The sequence below is a fragment of the Nuphar pumila genome, chromosome 7 (genome assembly GCF_984573655.1).
Source record: "Nuphar pumila chromosome 7, dmNupPumi1.hap1.1, whole genome shotgun sequence".
Lineage (NCBI taxonomy): Eukaryota > Viridiplantae > Streptophyta > Magnoliopsida > Nymphaeales > Nymphaeaceae > Nuphar > Nuphar pumila.
Window position 1 is genome coordinate 99,023,411 of NC_143255.1, and position 18,711 is coordinate 99,042,121.

At 35.5% G+C, this 18,711-nt stretch overlaps 1 protein-coding gene across 1 annotated transcript; it reads left to right on the forward strand.

Moving 5' to 3' along the window:
• The first annotated feature begins 7,006 nt into the window (after positions 1-7,006).
• Positions 7,007-11,241, forward strand: LOC149832602 (uncharacterized). Its single transcript, XM_090012522.1, has 5 exons — positions 7,007-7,122; positions 7,351-7,537; positions 8,593-8,799; positions 10,583-10,777; positions 10,904-11,241. The coding sequence occupies exons 1-5, from the start codon at positions 7,040-7,042 to the stop codon at positions 11,036-11,038; spliced, it is 807 nt and encodes a 268-aa protein (XP_089868648.1). The 5' UTR covers positions 7,007-7,039; the 3' UTR covers positions 11,039-11,241.
• Positions 11,242-18,711: the final 7,470 nt, after the last annotated feature.

The window sequence follows — 18,711 nt, forward strand, 5'->3', positions numbered from 1 at the left end:
AATTCATGACACATGTTAGCATAATGTTTATGCTTATGAATGATGGAATGCATACCGAATGATGTATGTATATATTGCATAATGCTTATGATGAAAAACATGTTATGAAATTGTTATGGCTCGAGCTCCAATGAGTGGCTTCGGACCTTGTGCACGGTCAATTAGGCTGATCTGTGTTAGTACTTTTAATGGGTGGCCGAGAACCTTATGATAAGGTTAATTGAAAGTATACATGCTTATTCCTAGTAGAGGCTATTGAAGATATAAACGATTAATTATTATTTAAAATATGTATGTCAATAGAGTTAATCAAATGATATAGAATATATATAATAATTCTCTTGTAACTTACAATAAGAAAGTAAGCGGTATATAAGGCTCCATGAAATATTGTTAAACACATAAGGTTGCTTCCCCAACCTCGAAGACAGGGGATAGCTACCACCGAAGCTAGTGAATAAGGCTTGAACTGAAAGTAAATTCTGATATATCAGGTTGCGGGTATTGGGGTTTTTCTTTCAACTATATAATCCCTTACCCCGAGACCAAAGAGAATATGCAAAGCCAAGGTAATAAAATACAAGTTGATTAAATATACTCTTGGGCCAAGCATCTAATATGTATGTTTGTACCGTGCTCACAAAGAGTTATAAAAGAAAAACAAAAGTATATCATATATATATAGTGAAGTATGGCATGCACCATCTAAGAAATAAAATATAAATGAAAAGAATTATAAGGTATTCATGCCTACAATGATTGCTTCGCTTGCATTAGTAAGACATGTATAAATTGAATAATCATGCATGGATAAAACTATTGCATATAATATTGAACTAATATTTATCTGCACTAATAATTGCTTATTTACATGAAAAGACTCTTATTTCATGTATGCAATTTTTTATATAAATATGTTATGATATTGTATTCCTTTTATGGTTGTTCTAACCTCATACTAAAACCATTTTAGGTACTCAGTAGCGGAGATGGAATGGTTGTAGGCAGCTGAGGCAACGTTACAGAGCCAATTATTTTTCTTTTTCAGAAATTGAGTTTTTTGATAAACTTCACTAATTATTTTAAAAAACATTACAGTTATTCTAGATTTTTGTAAATTACTCTATCTATAAAATGAAATCATTTTGGTAAATGTTAATTGCTTTAAATTCATATTATTGTGATTGATCATTCTGTAACCCGCCTGAGGTTTTGACCAAAAAGTAAAAAAAAAAATTGCTAGTGCTTTATAAAGAAAAGTTTTACATTTTGCTCATATTTCGGGTTTAAACTCTCATAGCATTACACCTATCTTCTCTAAAATCGTCTCCACCTCAACCATGATATCCTTCAATTGTTGAGGTACCTCCTCCACCTTTTTCACCCTCATAGTGTCCACATTATCCCTTTGCATCTTACCACTATCACTGTAGGTAGCCACGTCTTCTATTTTTTTAACTCAGTATTGAGGTTAACAACAACCTCATACTCAATCAATGGCTCCTTCAACTTCTTCACCATTGACTGTACATATGAAACTTTTTTCATAAATGCTTTCTGGATGGGGGACATGATTTTGGTCACAATCTTTTCAACATTTTCTTTTGCAATACTTTTAGCTACTAAAGGTGTTAGTTGTTTCTTGTTTGAGACCAATTTTCTGGGCTTCCTCTTGCTCATATTACATTTATCATGGTATATGTCGATCACTCATATTTTTAGCCACAAAGCAGGTTCTTTCTTTATCCACGTATCAAACTTCAATCCTACTTCATAGTAGGATGAATTAGTAACCGTGTAAGGTATTTGTTGCATTCTTTGCTATTTTTCATCAATAGGTGATGGTGTAGGTATAGTTGCCTCCATGTCGCTCTCTTCAATCGTTATTTTATAATCAGTAATTGAATTGTTTTTTAAAAAATAAAATTGATAAACTCTTGATGAACACGTATTATCTTTAAAACTTATTGTTCAAGGATTATATTTAAGTTCATAGCTAAAAAAAAGAGTCAATCTAGACATATATGAAAAAATATGATATTCATTAACATAACTCAAAAAAAAAATCAAGGCAAACACTTGCACAAACATCATATCATACAAATGGACATAAATGAGAAGAACTATGTACAATATAATTAAATTATAATACAAATTAAGAGGCATATGAGAAGAGGGAAAACTTTTTATCATGAAAATCAAATCAAAATCAATAAAATGTATTAAATTTATGATCAAGAGTAGACTCAAATAGTATCAGGAAATAAAATGCAATGCATAGGATAAACATGCATGCTTAAAAATAAAAATAATATGTAAAAAAAAAAAGAATGTCAAAAAATGTGTTTATCGAAAAAGAGAATGTCAAAATAACATAAATATATAAATATGAGGTAATTTTTAGAGTTGTACATAATGCCAAAATAACTGATTCATGCCAATGTTTAGTTAAAAAAATGAGTTCATGTCAGAAATTTCAAAAAGTAATTATTTTAGTCATTAACGATATGCTTACCGAAACATTTCGCCAGTGATGATGTCCCAGACACTTAAGAAGTCATCGATGAAGTTTCGCCAAAAATGGCTATAAAAAAATTGTCAGAGAAAACACAATGAGGCAGAAGGGATTGGGGACCACAAACAAAGTCTTAAAATTTTAAAAAGCCCTAAAATGTGAATCATCGCTTTTTAAATAGTGAAGCATCACGTTTAATTATAATACAAACATTCACAAAAAAATAGTCAGGTTTACATTTAAATATTTAAAAAAAAATTGAATCTCATGTCCAACGTGTGAATGTTCGGAAAGTCCGCAAATGAGGTATAAGATTCGCATATACAAATATTTATGAATGTAAACATATATTTGTGGATCTTATCGATGAGTATTTATTTAATAGAGGTTCACAGGTTATATTCGCAAAGTTCATATTATAATGTAAAATTCTCTACACATTTGCGGACCTCTTGAAGGATCATATCCTAAAGGAAGTTTCACATGGTTCCTTATGAATTTTGTACTATATATGTGAAACTCATGAGCCTATGAAACAAAGAAGATTTTTAGTTATTCGCATGACATACGTGTGAATTTCTATATTTTGCATGGATGTTGTGAAATAGAGTGAGGTGCAATATTTCAAGGAGAGTAATTTCGCATAGGGGTTGCAAAACAAAAAAGATACACACATTTGATGTGTGAATATGCTTTGTTGGGATGAAAGCTAGCCATATTCACATATTAATTTATACAAAATTCAGGATTTCTGCAAAAACATCATGTGAATACAATTTTTAGTGAGAGGTTGCGAGATTCGGAGAGCGTAGCAACACATTACACGCAACTCATGAGGAAAATCACATATTCAGTAGGAGATTAACATATTTGATATACAATTTATATATTCATTAATTTGAAAATAATTTTGTATATTTGAGAAAAAATTATATATTTAAGAAAAAAATTACATATTTGAAAGAAAAATCACATATCTGAGAGAAAAATTGAATATTTGTATATTTAGGAGAAAATTCATTTATATAAAATACGAAAGAAATTCACTTGTGCCAAGTCCTTTTAAAGCCATTTTTTTTTAATTTGGACACGAGAGGAATTTAAAAAATCATAAGGCACGTTTGTACGATCTTTAAAAAAAATCACGTATGGTCTATTTTGCTCATCGTGAGTAGGTAAAGATGTTTGATCTTATCGAGGAGTATTTATTTAGCAGAGGTTCATAGGTTATATTCGCAAAGTTCATATTATAATATGTGAAATTCTCTACACATTTGCGGATCTCTTGAAGGATCATATCCTAAAGGAAGTTTCACATGGTTCCTCATGATTTTTGTACTATATATTCGAAACTCGTGAGCCATTTATGAAACTAAAAAGAGTTTTAGTTATTCACATGACATACATGTGAATTTCTGTATTCCGTATGGGTGTTGTGAAATAGAGTAAGGTGCAATATTTCAAGGAGGGTAATTTTGCATGAGGGTTGCAAAACGAAAAAGATACACGCATTTGATGTGTGAATATGCTTTGTTGGGATGAAAACTAGCCATATTCGCATATTAATTTATACAAAATTAAGGATTTCTGCGAAAACATCATGTGAATATAATTTTTAGTGAGAGGTTGCGAGATTCGGAGAGTGCAGCTGCACATTACATGAAGCTTAGGAGGAAAATCATATATTTAAAAGAAAATCATATATTTAGTAGGAGATTCACATATTTGAGATACAATTTACATGTTCATATATTTGAGAAAAAATTGCATATTTAAGAAAAAAATTACATATTTGAAAGAAAAATCACATATTTGAGAGAAAAATTGGATATTTGCATATTTGAAAGGAAAATCATATATATATATATAAAGAAATTCACTTGTGCCAACTCCTTTTAAAGCTATTTTTTTTTTAATTTGGACATGAGAGGAATTTAAAAGATCATGAGGCACGTTTATACGATCTTTAAAAAAAAATCACGTAAAGTCAAGATGCTCATCGTGAGTAAGTCAAGACGTCTGTCTTTTTTGACCAAGTGGATACAGATAAGGTGTTTGGGCCCACGACACGAAATTGGTCGTGTAAAACTTTATCTTGTTGGCCCCACACCAATTTATTTTGGTGTGAACGTGAACACTTTGCCACGTCACCGTTAATTAAATAAAAGATGAGCTCTCTCTCTTTGATCCAAACCGTACGCATAAGTTTGAGTCTGTGACAGCACACAGTTTTTCCTTGCAGTTGGTTTCTTAAAAATCATATTAAATTATTTTGAAAAAATATTGGCTACACTCTATAATCTCTCTCTGAAACTCAATAATGCAGGCTTTATTTAATAAAGTCAACCCCCACAAATGCATTCAACGTAGTCCAATCACAAGGAAATGCGTTTTGGACTAACTAGTTTCCACATATAGGGCGCGTTTGTGTGTCACTGAAAGTGGATTGTTTTCCGCGAAAACGCATCGACGGGCATATGTTTTCGTGGGGCAGACACGCTGAAAGTGAGTTTTCTGCAGAAACAGTTTCCGTGGAGGGGGGAGTCCGATTTCATTTCTGTAGCAGTGGAATCCACGAAAAGGGGTGGGGGTGGCAATTTCTTACACTACCCGCCAACCCGCCTCTTAGGCGGGTTCGGGTTGGGCTTAAGCCAACCCGTTTAATAAACGGGTCGACCCGCGTAACCCGTTTATTAAACAGGTCGGGTTCGGGTTGGGGGTATGCCAACCCGCCAACCCGGCTGACCCGTTTAATAAACGGGTTAGGCGGGTGGGTCAACCCGCCAACCCGACCCGCGAACCTGAGAACCCGTTTACCCGACCCAACCCATTTATTAAATGGGTTGGCGGGTCGTGTCGGGTTACCCGTTTATTAAACGGGTCGGGTTCGTGTTTGCCACAGCCGACCCGTTTAATAAACGGGTCGGGTTAGGGTTGAGGTATGCTGATCCGCCAACCTGTCAGGTCAACCCGCCAACCCCGGACACGATTGCCACCCCTACTTGGCACCCCATTCCGTGACATGCAAACACTCCCAAAAAGTTGAATTTGTCAATCAAGGAGTTTCGATGCATTGAAGACGGTTGAAATTTGAAGCCCTTAAAAAATCTACTTGTATGACATGATCGATGATTTATAATTTGTTTTTTAATAAAAAACCATATAAATCATTTTCACAAGACATAATTGACAAAAAATAAAGAATAAAAGATTAAAAAAAATATTTTAGTAGAGGGTACAATATATAGTAGACAATAACCAATATCATGCCTGTTTTTTTTTAAAGGCAAGATGGGGTTAGGCAGACCCATAGCAGTGGAAGCAGATCAGGTCATGCTGAACATTAGCTTTTTTGCTCATCCCAACATCGTGGCATTCATCCAAAATGCAAACAGACGGCCACAATGTTGGCATAGCTCATGTTGGGTATGACCTGATCTGCTTCCCCTAGCAGTTATACCGTTACCATTGGGATTTGAACTTGTAACATCCCAGCACTAACTGCTCCTACCAAACAAGCGGAGCCCCCGTTGGTTATTTTTATTGCACTCTCATGTTACAATTCAATTACGATGTTTTCTAAAACATCACATTTTCAATATATATTGGTCTTATAAAAGCTTACAATAATTTCAAATGAGCGATGATATCTATGACAAGGTGCATGAGTCCAACAAACTTGTTCCCATGCATGTTCTGCATGGGCTTTGACTTGCACCCGCTTGGTCGATCAATATTTGAATTGGGAATTGGAACTCCTCGAGTTAAGATCATATCAGTCCAATTCATCTACCAAATCAAACCCTGGTTATAACCTGAATCGACAAGCCTTGTTTATTCCTAAGCTAACCACGGATGATTCATTAGCACATGCGGCCCGATCCAATTTGGATCTCCAACCAAATCTCTATCTTCTATTTACTTGAATTAGGGAGTTAAGATGTTAAAAATGCAAGATTTTCATTGTTTGTGGATCACTTTGATAAATGCAGTAAGTTGCAAGAATAAAACACTGGTTGATCACTCAATAGTGCAATAACCCAAGAGAACGGAGTACCCTTTAATCGATTAATAAATAACCTGCAGAGAAAAAAAATGCTTGCACAAATAGCTATATATATATATATATCAAACAAGAATTGAGGCTTGAGCCAAACATGATTTCAGTTTCCAATTATATCATGAGCAAGCATAACTGCATAAGCAAACAGAAGAGTTCTTTGTTTATTTTATTTTATTTCATGCGAACTAGAAAACCACCCCACAGGAGTGTAAACCTGGGTACAACCAGCTTCTGCTTACGCAAAGAGGATAATGCTCAAGGAATCAAACCCCCGACTGCCCGGCATGTCCTGTGATCAGTCAACGGATTATTTAAAACAAAAAAAAGAGTCTGAAGGCCGTGGTTTGAGTACGTGGGAATTGGAAACGAAATCAAATAGTATCTCTCTCTCGCTATAAAAAGGGGAAAACGGGAAACGAAGTCTCACGTTGGTTTGCAAAGTGGACTACGGAAGCAGCAGAATGTGTATAGCCGTTTGGTTATGGCAATCTCACCCTCTCTACCCATTTCTCCTCTTGCTCAATAGAGACGAATACCACAACAGGTTGGTTGTGTTTCATGGATTCAACCCATCGTTTCTCTCATAATTTTTTCAAGTTTTGCTGCTATGTATGGTTGAAATTCATATCATTGTCACGCAAATCTGGTGTACGGAAGAGAAGAATTTTGCAATTTGCACCACCAGTGCCGTCACGAGTCATGGATTTCTGGGGATTCGGGTTTGTGGGTATGTTGAAAAATGAGTTAATTTTGCATTTTTGCAATGGGGTAGGCCATCTGAGCCAGCGTCGTGGTGGGAAGAGGATCCGCAGATATTGGGTGGCAGAGATTGTCTAGCGGGAGGAACTTGGTTGGCGTGTTCGAGAGATGGTAGAGTGGCTTTCCTCACCAATTTCATGGAGCCCCAACTACTTCCTGATGTGAAGACTAGAGGAGACTTGCCGATTCGATTCCTGCAGGTTTTGCTCTTTCTTATTAATGTTTTTTTGGTGGGGTTTCATGTTCTTGTTTTATTCCTAGTTTGGATCGGTTGCGAGTTAAGATGTTGTTATTGAGTTCCATTTTTGAAGAAATTGTGCAAATAATGCATGAAATACTCATAAATTCGTTTCCATTGTATTCTGTAGAATGTGTACAATGTGTGCGCATGCGGTTGTTCCATTATTTATGGAGCTTCAAAATTAAATTGAATTTTCTTTCATTATGGACGCCGCCCGTGTTTCTTTTTGTTTTCTTTCTCCAAATTCGAAGTACTTAATTCTTTTGTTTTTGTTTTCTTTTACCCCACAGACAATTATTTAGTTTTTTTTGCTTGGATGTGATAAACGGTGATATTTAACCAGGGGTAGCATTGTTTATTTGATCTACAGGAATCGGTTAGATATGATGCAAGATAAAACTTGTTCTGTCGTTGATCGTTTTATCCATGACTTTGACTTCTCTTAATTTTAATGTTCATTTTTTGGTTTTTTTGTTTAATTGATCTTTGATGTCAGCCAATTCTTGGTTATTGAAATTCAGTTTTTTTCCTTTGATTGGGCAATACTTTTATGACTGAGTATTTGAACGGAACCTCTTTGTCTTTTCTTTTTTAAAATGGTTAATCTTTCTTCTTGTCTTTTCTTTTTGGAAATAGTTAATCTTTCTTCTTAGGCATCTTCACTGCAAAGTTCTTATAAATAGTCAACAGTTAGATTCCCTCAAACTGTTGTATTTATCTAGACATTCCTATTATTGTTGGCAGATTTGTGGTTACTACCCATTGTATATCCTTGTTCTGTCTGCCAGTGATTATTCCTTATCATTATTGTCAAACTATACGTTGACTGCTTCATCCTAAATCTGAATATTCTCTTGTATCAAGCATGTCAGCTTCAGTAATTTTAACTGGAATTCAATAAACCTGTTATTTCAGCTTTATCTTTTCTGTTTATATTGTTGTTTGTTATTATGTTTCTTGCTGAATATAAGGGATAACTTAGAATGGGGTTTGTTTTTTTGTATTTGACTGCAGAGTAGGAAGACTCCATTGGAGTTTGCACTAGAGGTGGAGAGAGAAGGACACCACTATAACGGTTTCAATCTTATTTTGGCTGATCTATGTACCAAAAAAATGGTATATGTCACGAATAGGCCCAAGGGAGAGCCTATTCACATTCAAGAGGTTCTTCCTGGTTGTCATGTGCTCACCAATGCATCTTTGGACAGTCCTTGGCATAAGGTATGTCAACGTTCCAGACTAACAAGATTTGATTTGCATGAAATATTCTTATCATGATAATCTTTTCTTGTTTGCTGCTGATAACTTAGCAATAACTGACCAAAGGTTTTTTGTGTTTGTACTTTTCCATATTATACATATGATTTCCACTCTTAACTTCATTCAGTACTTCGGCATAGAAGAGAATTGGTTTGCACTTAACTCTCATTGGTGGTGATACCTGTATATCACTTTTATTTCATCAGGAGAAAATGTGATCAACTTTGAGACCGTGTATAGTTGTGCTGCTCTCTTTGCTGCACTAATTTTTTTATTGCTAGCAGAAGATTCAATGAAGTGAATTTCAGTAGCTTCCTAAATGAATTCCTGGGTCTCATCATTATGATTGATCTCAGAAAGTGGCAGGCCATTTTCCATTTTGTCACAATGTAAGAATGTAGTCTCTCAACTTTGGGCACAGAAACGGAGATATTCATACTCCTAATATGATTTTACAACCAGTGTTTCTTGTGGAAGACAACAAAAACTTGGTCTTTGACAAGAAATGAGCTACAATTTCCCTAGATGTTCAAGTTTTCTCCTTTGGGAGTCAGCACCCACCATTATTGAAAAAATAAAAGCATGGAAGGCTATGCAGCTTGAGACTACCTTTTTCTGTTGTATGGCCATTTTCTCAGGTCTAATGGGAAATTAAAGTAGTTTACAACTGATTAATGGATATTTGCTGAGGTTGTTTGGAACTAATCTCTAAACCTATGGTATCTGGCATCCATGAAACCTCCAGTGGTTTGTGGAAAGTGGTGCGATAGCTTATATTTGTCATTTCACTCTAATTGAAATACTTGCAGAATCACCTGAATAAATGTCTTTACTTTTTCTTATGTTATTGCTGGGGTAGTTTGGCATTTGCAATCCTGTGTTTCAGTCATTGGAAGGAAAAAGATGGAATGTCATGATATGAACAGCAAGAAACAGAATATGGTAGCATTATGATGTCAAAACTGATGTTAAAGCAACCATTATGGTGACATGAGACAGTATGTGGATAAGATTCAAAAGTGACTAAGAATGTACATCTAGAATACACAACTTGTAGGTATCAAGGAGAAACGTAAGTAACCAACGGCTCCTATGAGCTAAAACATTGGTGCATCCTTGTACTGGGTGCAAGTTGATTAAAGTGTAGTTCTTTATGATGTTCATAAGAACCTGCAAAGTCATTGTGGGATAGAAGATAACGACAAGCAGCTGAAGTATGCCTTGTAAGACATGGCATTGCATCACTAAGTCATCATCCTAGATCCTTAAAAACAGTAATTAGGCACCAATAATGGGGAAATTACCTTGTCTTTCTGACAAACCACCTGTGGAGAGAAACTTCAGTCTGTCTTTATGGACCTAGATTGATTTATATGGTAGATGTATGTGATACTGTATAGTTGCTGAGAATGCTTACTTTGAACAGGTCATGGAAGCCTGTATTTTATACTCGTTGAAAGTACTCCTTTTCCATTTAAAGTAGTTAATGAGATAATTTATCAGTTCGTGCCAGAGATTTTCGGCAGTTTATTACCTGCACTCTTTTACCACATATTTGGAAATCCAAAGCATGTCAATGTTTACATAGAACAACCTTAATCTTCCATCTAGATCTTACTGCTAAGTTATGAACCAATTGTATTGTTTACTAACTCCATGCACTATCAACAGACATTTTCTAGAACCTCATTGCATAAGTTCTTGTGCACTTACTTTAATAATATTTCTGCTCTAACTTTTGCAGGCTCAACGCTTGGGTCAAAATTTCAAAGATCTACTTCAATGGTACGGTGACAAAGAAGTCCATGAGAAAGATATGGTTGAAAAGTTGATGAGAGACACTGTTAAAGCTGAAAGACACATGCTACCAAAAACTGGTCATGATCCAGAATGGGAACTGGCACTGAGTTCCATATTTGTCGAAGCTGATACAGAAAGGGTAAAAAATTTATTCTGCTAGTATAACATGGGAATCAATTCACGCTTTTCCATTTCAGTGTTTTTCTTTCTTTCTTTTGCTAGCTAGGAACACTTTTTTTCCTCACTAATCTGTTTTGCTGTATAGGGACGCTGTGGAACCAGAAGCATGATCGGCCTGTCTGTTAAAACTACTGGAGAAGTAACCTTCTATGAGAAATACATCGAGGAGGAAAGGTGGAAAGAGCAGACTATAGTCTATCAAATAGAGAACCAACAGTAGATGGAAACAGGCACTCACCTTCACTGTAAATAGCTAAATATACTAAAATAAATGTAATGTGACAGTCACCGCTGTCAGTTGCCTGTTACTACTAATGGTGAAAATGTGAATAAAATCGCATGTCTGCGGTTGTTGATCACCAATTGTAATTCATTGGATTGATATTAAAATTCCTTAGACGACTGTGATTGCTCGAGTTTCTATGGTCAGTTTTGCATTGTATTCTTGTATTCAGTATGTGAGAAATTTGACATTGAGCAAAAAGATACGGAATGATAAAGAACTGAATAAAGAGATTCTGCATAAGTCTTCATACTAGGGAAGCATGATCATGATCAGATAGGTGACCTCATTATTGAAATTGGAACTTCTGAGCACTTAAGAGCTAATGAACTTTCATATCACCACCAAGGGAAATTTGCTTTTTTGTTTCCTGAACAAGTGATGCACAATCGGATCTTCTGATTAATACTGGAAGTTTTCAACAATGGAAGCTAATGAAATTGTGTAAGATTGTATATGGATTTTGGTAAAAGTTGTGCCAAGGTTCTTGCCCAAACGCTGAATTAGGAAACCCTAAAACTATTCACCACCTGGGTTGGTATCTAGGCTGTGGCCATGCTTCTCATGTTGTGTGGACCACACCAGCTTGTGCTGCTTTCTGCAATAAAAGAGAGGCGGTTTCTTTATCCAATTTGAGTCCTTCCATTTCAGCTTCTTTAGATATTTCCTTGCATTTGCTACCTTGCCATTCTGTTCATAAATCCTGATCACATCATGATAAATATAATTGTTGGACAAAACCCTGCTTTTCTTTAGTCTTGAGAGGTATCTCGCAGTTCTGTGGCAAACTCATATGACCTAACTCTTTAATTGTTATAGACAATGAACCTGTTCTAAGGAGTGCACAATATGTCGAGCCTCGTATTCATTCCTTTTCTGTTGGAAGCTCTCTGATTCCTCATGAGAAAGTATGGACTTTTATAAAGCCTTTTACTGAATGATTATGGGCACGTTTGCTTGGGCCCAAATGATAATTATTCTCTCACAATGGGAAGAGAATGATTCTCATTTCCCCACATGCAAGCAAACGTGAGCAAATGGGGCAATGAGATTCAGAATCACATTTCAAGCCATTTTACTCACTTCTCATGTGATTCCAAATCACATTGTCCACCCTGTGATTTGGAATCATATGATCTAGAATCAAATGGAATTCCAGCAAACGTTCCCTACCTAGAGAAACAAGTGTCAAGAATATAGTCACGTAGGACTCTTAACTGTGCAAAAATGGAGGTCGATCCTCATGGGAACCGGCCCAATAAATATTATCAAATGAAGTTGTTAAACCTTATCTTGGTAAAGTTCGTCACCAACAAACTCTCTTCCATAATAAGTCTAAAGAGAATAGGACTCAATTGTTGAAACCGTCTTGAGAGACTCCAAAACAATTTCAGTCTCATCATTGTAATCCAAATAAAGTCGCTTCTATGCTCTCAAGATAAGCCTCATCCTTCAAGAACTCTCAATGATGTAAACTATTATATAAAACAAGGAAACCTCTCTCTCAATGTCGTCTAGAGAAAAAGAGGATCGCGTGGATGTAGGTCACGTTAACCACCGAACCACACAAAATCTTGTGTGCATTGTCTTTTTTGTTCACCCTATATCGTGTGGGTCTAACATTTTTATGGTATCAGAGCATGGTTGCCTCGGTTTTCATGCTAGTGTGTTTAGATTTTTCTGAACTTTAGTTGTATCTCTCATGGCCTCCCGTTCTATGACAACATCATCATTTGTTATATCCTTCGTGCCAAACCCATTTATTCAATGAAATGCATTCTCGTCCTTGGTGTCTATCAAGCTTGACCGACACAATTACCTGTTGTTAAAATCATAAATTAAAGTTCTTATGCTCTTCAAGGATCTGTTCAAATATGCTGATGGATCATTCTTTGCACCAAATCAATTTGTTCAAGGGGATGAAACAAAACCAAATCTTGAGTTCCTAATATAAAAGAAAGCAGATTAACTAACCATGAGTTGGATCCATGCTACTGTTATTGAGCCTATGTTAGGCCAAATTGTTTGAATCTATGCTTATGATGTGTAGACTACGTTAGAATAAGCATATTCTTTTCAATCTAGTGTATGTATTCTTCAATTAAAGAAAAAACTCCAAGACATCAAGAAAGAAGATAATAGCATGGTAGAGTATCTTGATCGTATAATTTTTTTTTCAGACTTCTTATGTACCATCTGCGAACATGTTCCTGATGAAAACCTAGTTTATTACACTTTGAATGGTCTCTTGAGAGACTATGAGAGTTTTGTCACCTCTGTCACCACTCGAGATATTTTACCCACATTTGAGGATATTTATGAAATGTTACTCAATTAAGAAAAGAGGTTACAATTTTTAAATGGCCAACCTCTACAAGGAGAAACCTCATCCACTACGTTTTTCACTCAGAGAGAATGTGGCAGAGGAGGACCTCTTGGTAGAGGTAGAGGTCGATCTAGGGGGCTAGTCAATTTTTTGGAAATTATCAAAATAATTAGAGTGGTCGGTTTAGTTCAACACACCCTCTGCAAAGTAAGAAAGGATAGGTTATTTGCCAGTTTTGTTGTTGCCATAATCATACGGCCCGCACCTGCTATGACATCAAAAAGCATTTGCAACCATGTCACTCAATAACATGCAAGATTTTGCCTAGTACCCAGATACTGGAGCTTCTCACCGTTATTGCTCAAGATCAAGGTATGATCAATAAAACCGAGTATCACAATATTGATGTTGCCATGGTTGAAAGTGGTATGCATCTACCTATTACTAGTATATGTAATCTTTCTTTGCATCATAAAAATAAGAGTTTTAAATTAAGAGACGTGCTTCATGTTCCCACTATTAAGAAATATCTCTTATCAGTATCTAGATTTGCAAAAGATAATCGATGTTTATTTTAGTTTGATGCTAATAGGTTTTGTATAAAGGAACTAAAGAGTGGGACTACTCTCCTAAGAGGACCAGTTAAGGGAGGTCTATATTCATGGCCGTCTAGACAATGTGATCAAAAGGCGACACCTCCTACATTTTGTTTTGCTAGAATAGGTGCAAATAAGTTTTGATTTTTTTGATGAAATTTGGCATTGCCGTTTAGGTCATCCTGGTTTTCAAGTTTTAAAAAATCTTGAAAAAACTGGATCCATTTTCTTTATGAACAATAATAATATGGAATTATGTTATTCCTATGCAATCAGTAAAATTCATAAACTGCCCTTTGATAAAGCTGAATATTTTGTTCAAGCTCTGTTGGAGCTCATTCAAGTTGATTTGTGAGGCCCGACGTCAACCCCATCTTGGGAAGGTTTCAAATATTACATGTTACTTGTTGATGAGTTCTCAAATTTTTTGTTGTTGTTGCTTTTGAGAATAAAATCGAATGTTTTTCCTTGCTTTATAAATTTTAAGAATATTTTTAAAAAATAATTTAGAAAAAAAATTAAAATATTTCACAGTGGTGGTGAAGGTGAATTTGTTAGTGACAATTTTACCAACTTTTTAAATGATTGTGGCATTAAAAGATGGGTCTCATGTCCTTACACCCCTCAACAAAATTGAGTTGTTGTGAGAAAGCATAAGCATATTGTTGAATATGGTCTGACCCTATTATTTTATATTGGTCTTAGTCAAAAAATTTGGGTGAATGCTTTTAAAACCATCATTTATCTTATTAACAGGTTACCACAGTGACAAAAGTCAAAAATAGAAAAATATCATTTTTCAAAAACTCATGAGAATTTAAAATTTTTTCATAAATCTCGCATTTTCAACAAAATCTTGACAATAAAAAATAAATTTTAAAAAATATACAAATATTTTTTATAATAAAATATTAATAAAAACTATTTAAAAATAAAAACACACGGTATTTTCATGATAAATAGCCATTTAAAACATAAATATCATGTTTAAATCATGGTATTTATGTTTTTTCATAAATCTTATGATATTTTAAAAATCTCATGAGAAATTGTCGTTTTAAACTTTTAGGCAATTTCTCATGATATTATCGTGAAATTTTCATAAATCTCATGATATTTGTCACTATGCCGGTTATCCTCTTTAACTTTGGGTCAGACATTATCCTATAAACTCTTGTTCAATCGTACTCCTAGTTATGAACATCTCGAAATTTTTTGATGTACTTGTTACCCATACCTTGTCCTATATGTCAAATCTAAACTTGAACCCAAATCCAAACCTTGCATCTTCCTAGGCTATGGATCTAACTACAAAGGATATATCTGTTATGATCATGTGACCCAGAAGGCATTTGTCTCTGGACGTGTGGTTTTCGATGAAAAAAAATTATTTATGTTGGGAGCAAACAACCCCTCACATCAAAAGAGGTTACCAATTGGATCCAAAACAAAAACTCTAAAATGCCCAGTGAGCTAGTTGAAACCATTAATCATAGGGAACCATGTAATTTGATCTAGTTGCCTAATCCAATAGAACATGGGCAACTATGCAACTTGTCCAGTGAACAATCCACACCTGAACCAAATATGTTCATACTTGAACCTAATCTAGAACTCGGATCTGTATCTCCCACTGAGTCTCCTTTAAAAGAGAGATCTAGTGAAATCATCTTGTCGTCCTTATCTTCTGGATTGAATATAATAGTAGATCTCTTTAACCACACACCTACTAGCTAGAACTCATCATATGGTTACAAGATCCCAAGATGGAACCTTGTAACCAAGATTGTTCATTGGGTCCAGACATCCTATTGCTCTTCTAAGTAAAATTAATCAGGACGAACATGAGCCCTACAACTTTGATCAAGCCAGTACAGATCCTAGGTGGTGTCAGGCTATAGAAGAAAAAGCAAGGGCCCTTTATCAAAATCAAACTTGGACTCTTGTTCCACCAGAAAATGTCACCAATTTAGTTGAGTGTAAGTGAATCTACAAAATCAAAAGGCATGCAGATGGAACAATTGCTAGGTTCAAAGCCTGACTTGTTGCTAAGGGATATAGTCAACAAGAAGGTATTGACTACTTTGAGACTTTTAGTCTGGTCATTAAACCCACGTTTTTAAGAATGGTTCTATCTATTGTTGTTAGTTCAAGATGACCAATTCATAAATTAAATATCAATAATGCATTTCTTTATAGCATCCTAAAAGAAGAAGTATGCATGTCTCAATCACAAGGATTTGAGGAAAGAAGTCATCTACTATGTCTATAAACTTGGTCGAGCTATCTATGGGCTAAAACAAACTCCCAAAACATGGTTTGAAAGACTTTGAGTTTATTTGAAAAAACTAGGCTTTATTGAATCTAAAGTTGATCCCTACTTATTCGTTTGCCACACCAATCAACTTCACATGTTTATCGTGGTTTATGTTGATGACATTATCATTACAGAAAACTCACAGGATAAGGCCAATCGTACAATACATAATTTTGGATTTGAATTGTCTATTAAAGATCCGGTTCCGCTACATTATTTTCTTGGAATTAAAGTCATCTCAGACTCTATAGGTGGAATGGTTCTATGTCAATGAAAATATATTTTGGATATCCTAACAAAAATGGGTATGACCGACTGCAAGTCCGTGGTCACCCCTGTTGCACCTAATGTAGTGCTATCTAGACACGAAGGAATCCTGTTAGAAAATGACACGAGTATAGAAATATTGTTGGAGGTCTTCAATATATCACATTTACTCGGCCTGACATAGCATATGCTATCAACAAAGCATGTCAGTTCATGCATGAACCAAGTCAGAACCATTGGGCTCACGTTAAGCAGATTCTTCGATACTTCAAAGGAACCATAAATATGGATTTACAAATCAAGAAATTCACTTCCTTGCAGTTGAGTATCTATCAAATGTTGACTCAGTAGGATGTTCAAATGATAGAAAGTCTACATGAGGCTATCTAACGTTCTTGGATTCAAACCTCTTATCTTGAAACTCAACCAAACAACGAACTGTTGTCAGGTCAAGCACATAAGCCAAATCTAAAGTTGTAGTTGGAGTCATTTTTGAGTTAGTTTGGCTAAAAATAGTTGTTAAGGAACTAAGTGTTCCTTCTTGTGGGACTTCTATTCTATGGTGCAATAATCTTGGAGCCACATATCTTGCAGTGAACCCGGTGTTTCATGCTCGGACCGAATATATAGAAATTGACTATCATTTTGTTTGGAAAAAAGTTGAAAATGATGAAATTAAAGTTCAATTTGTTTCAACTCAAGATCAAGTTGCAGATGCTCTCACTAAACCTTTGGCCGAGACAAGATTCACTCAATTCAAAGACAAGCTCAATCTCATAAACATTGACTTGAGGGGGCATGCCAAGAATATATAGTCACGTAGGACTCTTAACTGTGCAGAAATGAAGGAGGCTGATCCTTATGGGAACCAACAAGATAAATGTTATCAAATGAAGTTGTTAAAACTTATCTTGGTAAGGTTCATCACCAACAAACTCTCTTTCATAATGAGTCTCAAGAGAATAGGACTCAATTGTTGAAACCGTACAGAGACTCCAAATCAATTTCAGTCTCATTATTGTAACCCAAATAGAGTCGCTTGTATGCTCTCAAGATAAGCCTCATCTTTAAGGACTCTCAATGATGTAAATTATTATATAAAGCAAGGAAACCTCTCTCAATGTCATCTAAAGAGAAAGAAGAACTCGTGGATGTAGGTCATGTTGACCGAAACACGGAAAATCTTGTGTGCATTGTCTTTTTTGTCCACCCTATATCGTGTGGGTCTAACATTTTTAACAAGCAAAGAGGCAGGTATCAAATGTTCTCTTGTGGTAAGGGGTGGCCCAGTGATCGAATTCGTATGGTGTAGGCAGTGGAAGAGGTCTCCCCCAGACTCCCTTTTCCAATTTTTCATGGTTTCTAGTAATTCAGATCCATGCCTAACGGTCTCTACATGCAAAAGCATACCTCTTTTTCCTTTTAATTGTCAACCAAAATAGCACTTTAAGCAGCTTTCAGTTAGATCATCTTTTCTCTTGCGCATTTTTATCCTCAATTATAATCAATAACTATTTTACACTTTAGAATAAGATCACACTCCTTTTCTTTCTCTACACTAAACTCATCTTCACCATATGCTCGATGTGCACCTTCACTGTAGATGTTCAGTGATGAAACTGTTAATATCCTCCCTCGTGGTCTTGATGATGTTGAGAAACCAAACAAAACGAGGATTGGAGAGAGAGAGAGAGATTCATCATTCATTCTCCTTAAGAAAAGTTTTTCTTCATTCTTACAAACGGGTTTATGACTCCTAGCAAAACAGGTGTTCGTCCAGTACAAGAGCTTTTCTTAGGCAACGGGATAAGTCTAACACTAACCTAGCCGACCGGACGCACGTCGGTACAATCCAGCCAATAGCTACTGGTAGGCCACGACTCTGAACCTATCCATCCATAATGGCCACTTTGGCTTCTAAAGCACCTGCCTGCACGACGTATGCTTTGCTTGAAGCAATTTGCATGCGGCAACATTCATAGTGCGGACTTATGTTCAAACTTGCTATTGGGTGAAGACATCTTTTAAAACTAACCACTAGCTCAAAATATGGTTGTCTATTTTGTTTGAATTTAGTCACAAAAGCCCCAAGAGATTCAATATA